At 46.8% G+C, this 9,125-nt stretch overlaps 1 protein-coding gene across 1 annotated transcript; it reads right to left on the reverse strand.

The window, feature by feature from the left end:
- Nucleotides 1-445: 445 nt before the first annotated feature.
- On the reverse strand, nucleotides 446-8,352 carry LOC308137842 (retinal Mueller cells isomerohydrolase-like). Its single transcript, XM_080506710.1, has 14 exons — nucleotides 8,235-8,352; nucleotides 7,377-7,462; nucleotides 5,650-5,800; nucleotides 5,451-5,558; nucleotides 4,591-4,732; nucleotides 4,342-4,489; nucleotides 3,813-3,894; nucleotides 3,590-3,722; nucleotides 3,048-3,190; nucleotides 2,520-2,649; nucleotides 1,922-2,036; nucleotides 1,740-1,834; nucleotides 1,526-1,637; nucleotides 446-865 (listed from the first exon to the last, which is right to left on the reverse strand). Exons 1-14 carry the CDS (start codon nucleotides 8,243-8,245, stop codon nucleotides 681-683), a joined length of 1,641 nt encoding a protein of 546 aa, XP_080362836.1. The 5' UTR covers nucleotides 8,246-8,352; the 3' UTR covers nucleotides 446-680.
- Nucleotides 8,353-9,125: the final 773 nt, after the last annotated feature.

The following is a 9,125-nucleotide window of genomic DNA, read 5'->3' on the forward strand; positions in this document are numbered from 1 at the left end:
CAAATTCAAAAACACAATATTAATTTTAAAGGAAGAGCAGCAGACGAGCTCTCTGATTGGACGACGGAGCCGTTCAGCCTTTGAACCAGAAGTAATTTTTTGTTTTTGAATTTGCTGTCATGTTTTTCAATTTGCAGTTGTGTTTTTCAATTTGTTGTTGTGTTTAGTGATTTGTTGTTGTGGTTTGCACTTCAGGGCCACCGTAGAATTGTCATATGGACAAATAAACCTTTAAACCAAACACTTAACTTTTAAACCCCACACAGTCCGGAACCTTCTTTAGCAGTGTGTGTTCCAGGGGGAATCATTTATTAGTGTAGATGTATGGATGTACATACCATAGATACAGTTAGATCAGAAGTAATCTGTAGTCTTTGTTGCACAATTGATTGCTGCTCTATGTGACCTACAAGATTCCAAAAGTCGACTACAAAAAGCACATTGCTGCCATTTTCCCCAAGGTTTATTCCACAAGATCAAAAACAAACAAAACACAAAAACACTAAGCGGTACATTATCAAAACAAGAACTAATATGATCTCTATTGTTTACCTCAGTACAGATATGTGAAAAATATTCACGTCACATGTGTGATTACATTTTTTCAAAAGGCTTCCTGTTCACTGGAGAGCGTTGTTGTGTAAACGGGGCATAAAGGGACTTTTCTTTAAGTTTTTCAGTCAGGGACCCCCCCCCTGGTCGGGTCGGGGGAGGGTCGGAGGGGGTCTGTACAGCCCGTGTAGGGTGACCGGTATGACGGCGTCCACCTCCGCTCTGGCCAGCTCCGTCAGCGTCACGGCGTCCAGAATGAGCAGGAAGCCGGGCCGCTCCGCGCCGGGTTTCACCACGATGCTCAACAACACACCTGGAACACACACACACACACACACACACACACACACACACAGAGTTACCTAGAGCTACACTCGGTAGAGCACAGACCATCGCCAACTCTCATTTGTTTGTAGAACTCAGTATATTAGCCGTTAGCGCTATCTTGGTGGGTCAGTGTGTGAAACAGTAAGCGGGGATCGTCTCCATGGCAACAGACGCTGATCTCCTTTGATCCATGAGGTGCCGCTCTCATCCGTTTTGTACGTTTAGTGGTGGTGGGGGGGATTTATTCTGAAAGGGTGAGTTGTTCACGTCCCAAACTCCAATGGATGATGACAAATCATCCCTGAAGCTTTCACGCAATTCAGGCGAGTAGTTTTTCGTGAAAATCTACATAAATACAAACCAATATACGGCGCAGACGAAAACATGTTCTCGGCCAAATGTTAGTCGGCCAACGTTTGTTGGCTCAGATAAATAAATATGTAAATAAACTTCAGGCAACTTCGCTCAAAACTTTTGCTGGCGACGGTAACGTGAAGAAACAAACTAAGAAACTGAACAAAGACAAGCTAAAGGAAGTTAAACTGAACTAAACTGAGATAAGAATCTTTTCACTCGGAGGTGGATTTAACTCTTCCGCCGAGCGGTTTGGACATCAGCCACGAGGCGAGGCTAAAAGTCGCCGTACCGTCGTCCTCCTCCGTCGCCCCGGGCGTGGCCACGAACAGCGGCTCCGACGGGTAGCACTCGTCTTCCTGCCACACCAGCGTCTCTTTGGTCTGCACGTTCAGCTTGACGATCTGCGGGCGGGAAAACGGCGGACGTTAGCACGCCGCGGCGTCGGGAGGAGACGGGCGGCGATGAGGAGGAGGAGGAGGAGGAGGAGGAGGAGCAGCTCCTACCCGGTCGGGGATGAAGTGGTTGAGCGCCAGGCCGTACGTGAAGCAGTACTTCCTCCCGCTGCACCGGGGGTAGTTGATCTGTGGGAACTCAAACGCTGGGAGGGTCGACATGGCAAAGGGTTACCACACATACGTCCGTGTGTGTGTGTGTGTGTGTGTGTGTGTGAGTGTGTGTGTGTTACCCAGTCTTGGTCCAGAGAACAGGACTTCTGGTTCCAGCCACACGGTGCCGTCGCTGCGGAGAACAGCCGTCGCTGTTGTGTAGGACAGAGACACCAGGTTCTTACCGGCCTCCTCCTGAACACACACACACACACACACACACACACACACACCGTAAACAGCAGCCCAGTTCCGGTGTTGCCAGATCAGATTGACAGTTTCCAGCCCAATCACATCTTAGAACCTTCCCATTCCAATAAAAACCAGCCCACAACCACAAAGTTCCATGTACCATGAACCGGCCCAATGTATTTTTTTTCCCCCGCCTGACTTCAACCAAAAAAATAGCCCAATCAGGCAACACTGCTGAAGCTCCTCCTCGTCTGAACAGCAGGGGGCAGTGCAGCGCAGACGTTTCAATAAACCAAGTCAACAAAACAAACCGGCAGGCGCAAAGCGGCTCGTGTAAACAATAACGGGAGGGTTTAGGGTCGTGACAACTTTAGTGCGATAAACGTGTGTGTGTGTGTGTGTGTGTGTGTGTGTGTGTGTGTGTGTGTGTGTGTGTGTGTGTGTGTGTGTGTGTGTGTGTGTGTGTGTGTGTGTGTGTGTACCGACCTTGTGAAGGTCCAGTGGCAGTACGTATCGTCTGACTTCAGGCTGAGGAGCCTTCAGAGCGGCTTTCTTCACCTCCTCCCAGTCCTGCCTCAGGTTGGCCAGGTACAGGTACTCGTACACAAAGTCATGACTGTAGACACACACACACACACACACACACACACACACACACACACACACACACACACACACACACACACACACACACACACACACACACACACAATACACCATAAACAGAGAAGAAGACACAGAGCACGAAGAAACTGAGACATCAACAAATCCAGCATGTTGGTGTTGTTGTTGTTGTTCTGTGACATCACAGAGAGGAGGCGGGGTTATAGGTCAAGAGGCGGAGCCATGACATCATCGTTTTCAGCTCATGTGCTTTTTCTCCACTAACACGCGAAGGCCGAGGCGGCACTTTTCACATTTTTCCACTCTGGAAACCCGTTTTTAAGAAAAAAAAAATAAACGCCTCGGTAACGAGAAGCGGCGTTGCCGTGGCGACAGGGGCGTCACACTCACCCCTTCCACGTGCAGAGGTCGACCACGACGAAGCCGTCGTCTTCGTAGGCGTTGATGTGATGGAAGATGTTGAAAGCCGACGTTCTGAACTTGTGGCTGCTCATGTAGACCGCCGGGTCCTTGGAGGCCAGGTGGAACCAGGTCTGCAACGCACACACACACACACACACACACACACACACACACACACACACACACACACACACACACACACACACACACACTGTAAACAGCAGCGTCCAGAGCGCCTCCTCTCCTGTACCTTGTCTGAACACCAGGGGGCAGCGTCGCTCAGACGTTTCAAGCTACATGAACCAGTGTCTTTATTTCGTGGAGCCACTAGATGGCGCTGTCTGCTCAACAAACGTTTGAAAACACACTTCATTGCCAGTCCTTCAGCCTCTATCTTCAAATTCAAACCAAGAGCGCCACCTGGTGGAGCAAGGTGGCGCCGTGGCGACTAAAAACCTGGAAGTTACCACATAGAGGACGACTCAGAACACGGAGAACGGCGCTGAAATGAAAAAGGTACTGGTACTCGCCCCCATGGTCTCACTGGGCTGGAAGCAGTCCATGTACGTGGCTCCTCTGACGCTCCAGGCCGACAGGAACTTCAGCAGGTTGATCTTCACCGGCTGCTCCACAAACACAAAGTAGTTCTCCGTCACTCCGAAACTGCAAACAGAAACCTGGAAGTAGTTAGTGACTGCGTCGCTCGTTTCCTCTCGCCAGACAGAGTACATGTGTACATGTGTACTTGTGTACCTGTGTACGTAGGAGGGCTTCAGCCTCTCGCTGCTCGGCAGCTGAACAACAACCTGGGATTTCTCTATCGGGTCACTGTGATCTGAAAATACATCTTCATTAGTATTTCACTTTTTACACTGTGGACTTCACATTGATTCTATGTACTTCACATCTACACTGTGTACTTTACATCTACACTGTGTACTTCACATGAACTCTGTGGACTTCACATTAATTCTATGTACTTCACATCTACACTGTGTACTTTACATCTACACTGTGTACTTCACATTAATTCTATGTACTTCACATCTGCACAGGTGCGGTTGATTATATATTTACATACAGAATATTATCAACCGATTAGATTTTTCTACCAGTATAATATTAGAATATTGGAACAGTTTTCTTAAGCTGAATATTATGACAGTATTGACTTTCTTTCCTTTGAATACCACTGATCCTCTCCAACCTCAGGTAACAGATACTCTGACAGAGAGTTGTGAGTATTTCAAGGTATTTCCAGGTATTTCCAGGAACTCCTGACCTCCCTGCGCCGGCGGGATCTTCACGATGTTGTAGGCCAGACTCATGTTCTTCCCGAAGCAGTTCCCGAGGTTGTACATCGTCCCGTCGCGGTCGGTGTGAGGATGAGCCGTCAGCCCGTTCACCGACACGTACTGACACAAGTCCACCTGTCCACAAGTCCACAATCTGATTCTAGTGAACTCCCCCTCCTCCTCCTCCTCCTCCTCCTCCTCCTCCTCCTCCTCCTCCTCCTCCTCCTCCTCCTCACCTTCTTCAGCGTCTCCAGCGAGTCTGGATCCACCCTGGTGATGAAGTTGGTCTCCGTGACGGCGTAGAAGTCTTCCCCCACCGGGTAGACGTTCACCGAGCAGTTGTCGGTCACCTCGACGCCTCTGAAGTACGTGAAGAACCTGGAGAGACGAAGATGGAAAATTAAATAAAGGAATCTGGACACTTACCTAAAATAAAAACACTGTCATTTAGAAAACCTGACCAGTGATGATAAACATTCTCATTATTGAAGCCTGAATGAATTATTGTACCACTGGATCAGTAAACAGACTGTAAACACTGTAATTAAATATTATTATTAATAATAACACATTTATAATCACACACAATCACACTTTTATATGACAGAGCAACAAACTTTTGTCCCTCAACCTCAGCGGTGTCATACACCTGTATAAAGGGATAAATAAATAAATAATACTAACCCTAACCTTATTATTATTATTATTATCATCATCATTATTATTATTATGATGCAGTTAGGGGATAATTGATAAATTCACCAGTGGTGGTTTATGATAACAGCCTCCTGCCTTGTCCACAATATAAACCTCCCATTTTGGATGTGCGCCCCCTTGTGGGTGGTTTAAACAAAGAGCCCCCCCCCCCCCCCCCCCCCCCCAAAAAAAAAAGAAAACTCAGTTGTTTTCAAACTCCAGATTTTCAGTTTCAACTGAGATCCAACGCCAAGATTTTTATTTTATTTTTTAACGACGAAACGAGGGATTCTGGCTCCTTTAAATCACTTCACAAAGAAGATTTCACCTCCTCCTCTGATTATTTCACATTATTCTGCGATCTCCACGTGGAGACCTCGGCGGGAACGTGGATGGTGACCTGGAGAAGATGTTCTTGCAGGGGTCGGGATAGGCCGCCGTGCCGAACTCCGTGATGACCAGCCTGTTCTCCGTCATGGCTCGAACGTAAGCGTCGCTCCTGAGGAAGCTGAGGAAACACGGGTCGCAGTTTCGTCGAGGGAAAACGTGGAAAAAGCTCAAATCTCAAAAGTGTACGCCTCGGGAGAAATGCCCCTCACCGCCGGTGGTAGGTGACGGCGCCGCCCTGCAGGTCAAACTTGTGTATGAGCGCCTGTCCGTCGAACAGGTGGTTGAGAGGCTCGCCCCCGACCTCGAACAGACCCGGACCCATCCTGAGGAGACTGCCTCCGAGCCAGGGCGGTACGGTGCCTGCACACAGTGGGCGACACTTCCTGTCAGGACAGTTTCTGACCCACACGGTAACGTCCAGGAAGTCTGCGACTCAGCGGTGGTCATAACCAGCATGGTCGTACTTTAACACCTTCCAGTTGTGATGGCCAAATGAAGCAAAAAGAAAAGAAAGACTACCCCAAACTGAGCTAAAACTACCACAATCTAGCCAAAAACTACCCCAAACTGAGCCAAAACTACCACAATCTAGCCAAAACTACCCCAAACTGAGATAAAACTAACTCAAACTGGCTAAAACTACCCAAAGCTGAGCTAAAACTACCACAAACTGAGCTAAAATGATCACAATCTAGGCAAAAACTACCCCAAACTGAGCTAAAACTACCACAATCTAGCCAAAACTACACCAAACTGAGCTAAAACTACCACAATCTAGCCAAAACTACCCCAAACTGAGATAAAACTAACTCAAACTGGCTAAAACTACCCAAAGCTGAGCTAAAACTACCGCAAACTGAGCTAAAATGATCACAATCTAGCCAAAAACGACCCCAAACTGAGCTAAAACTACCACAATCTAGCCAAAACTACACCAAACTGAGCTAAAACTACCACAATCTAGCCAAAAACTACCCCAAACTGAGTTAAAACTACCACAATCTAGACAAAACTGAGATAAAACTACCCCAAACTGAGCTAAAACTACCACAATCGAGCCAAAACTACCCAAAACTGAGCCAAGCTACCACAATCTAGCCAAAAACTATCCCAAACTGAGTTAAAACTACCACAATCTAGACAAAACTGAAATAAAACTACCCCAAACTGAGCTAAAACTACTGCAAACTGAGCTAAAATTATCACAATCTAGCCAAGACTAAACCAAACTGAGCTAAAACTACCACAATCTAGCCAAAAACTACCCCAAACTGAGTTAAAACGACCACAATCTAGACAAAACTGAGATAAAACTACCCAAAACTGAGCCAAACTACCACAATCTAGCCAAAAACTATCCCAAACTGAGTTAAAACTATCACAATCTAGACAAAACTGAGATAAAACTACCCCAAACTGAGCTAAAACTACTGCAAACTGAGCTAAAATTATCACAATCTAGCCAAAACTACCCCAAACTGAGCTAAAACTACCACAATCTAGCAAAAAACTACCCCAAACTGAGCTAAAACTACCACAATCTAGCAAAAAACTACCCCAAACTGAGCTAAAACTACCACAATCTTGCCAAATAAGCTACCCCAAACTAAGCTAAAACTACCACAATCTAGCCAAAACTACCCCAAACTGAGATAAAACTAACTCAAACTGGCTAAAACTACCCAAAGCTGAGCTAAAACTACCGCAAACTGAGCTAAAATGATCACAATCTAGGCAAAAACTACCCCAAACTGAGCTAAAACTACCACAATCTAGACAAAACTGAGCTAAAACTACCCCAAACTGAGCTAAAACTACCACAATCGAGCCAAAACTACCCAAAACTGAGCCAAACTACCACAATCTAGCAAAAAACTACCCCAAACTAAGCTAAAACTACCACAATCTAGCCAAGAAATATAAATATATTTGTCACCGAGGACTTTTGCAGGAATGGGTTCATTGAGCTCCTCCACAGTGTCAAAGATCTTCTTGTAGCCGGCGGCAGGATGCTCCACCAGGCTGCAGGGAGGAGAGACACTTAGGTTGAATGCTGATGTGACTGTTGGTTGAGGATCAACGAGGAACAACAACAGAACAACAACCGCTGTGCTTCTTCTTCTTCTTCTTCCATGTCTTTTAACACACTAATGCTGATGTTCAGTCGTCGTGCAGCGAAAAGTCAGAAAGTTACCGTTCGGTTAAGTTACTGTTCAGAGCAGCGCTCAGTCGTGAAATATAAAGTAATATTTTAAAGTCACGTGTTTTTAAAATGGCCTCAGCTGATGATGAGAATTTTTCTGGTTTTCAGAGATGAAACCAAATGCAGCTGAAGGATTTTATCATCAAAGTCCAAGACGGAGGAATCAGAAGAATCCAAATAAAATGCAAACGTCCATAAAAAAACACATTTCCGAAAGACTCTAAAGCCTTTGTTTTGTTTCCAGATTGTCTCAGAAGGTTTTAATCAACACGGCAGTTTCCTCTTGCGTCAGACAGGAAAGGGTTAAACAACATGTTGTAATCAGTTGTTCTGGGATTTCAAACTGTTCGTTTCAACACTTTTCCTCCTGTTCATGACACACACACACACACACACACACACACACACACACACACACACACACACACACACACACACACACACACACACACACACACACACACACACACACACACACACACACACACACACACACACCAAAGAAGTCTTTAAAAGTCGTTTGTCTTCGGTTCTCGAACAAGCTTCTTTTTTGTTTTTAAAGAATTGAAAGTAAGAAGTGTTTCTACTCACCGGCTGACCATGTTGTGTGTTGTTCTCTCTCTGGACTCACACACACACACTATCACACACACACACACACACTCTCACACACACCAGTTGCTTGCAGAGACTCCGGCTTGCATTTAAACCAAGCACAGATGAGCGATGGAAAACTATTCTCCCCCCTCCCTCTTTCTTATTTTCCCCTCCTGTTTTCCATCCTCTCTTTCCCCCTTTCTGCAGCCCCCTTCCTCTTCCTCCTCCTCCTCCTCTTTGCCATCCCTTCACTAAACCTCCTCCACCTTCTCCAAACAAACAGTGATTGTCTGTTCCGCCCCCAGACTCTCGGCCACATGCAGGATTCCGTCAGTCTGAGAGCAGAAAACTCTCAAAACTCCCGACGTTTGTGGGTCAGACTGGTGGAGTTCGGCCTTTTAGGAGGCAGCGGGCAGGAAGGACGCTCTCTAATTGGTTCCAGATAGTTTTTCTCAAGCAGCCCCGAGGAGGAGTCGGATCTCAACGGGGTGAAAACTGCTTCTCTGAGCCCCGTCGTCTTGACGGACGGAGCCTGAATGGCTGAATAGACGCATCACAAAGGGCTGGCGGGAGCTCCGATCCATCATCTGGTGACTGATGTGTCACCGCGGGGGGGCCGGACGCCCGCCGGCGGACGGATAAGCTGAAACAGAAGGCCCTTCAGGTGGCGCTCGCAGCTCTGCCAGCGGGAAATGCTGACCACAGCAAAATGTAGGGTTCGTGTGATAAAACCAGTCTGATGTGTTGAAGAGAAGTTTGATCGTCTCCGTACCTGGAACGACGTCCCAGAAGTGAAGAAAGTGTGTCCTCTCTCCCCCCGGCGTGTTCCAGGGTTTAAAAAGTGTGTTGCTCCAAGCAGCCAATCAGAAATCAAACCCTATATAG

Source organism: Blennius ocellaris (genome assembly GCF_963422515.1).
Source record: "Blennius ocellaris genome assembly, chromosome: 12".
Taxonomy (NCBI): Eukaryota; Metazoa; Chordata; class Actinopteri; order Blenniiformes; family Blenniidae; genus Blennius; species Blennius ocellaris.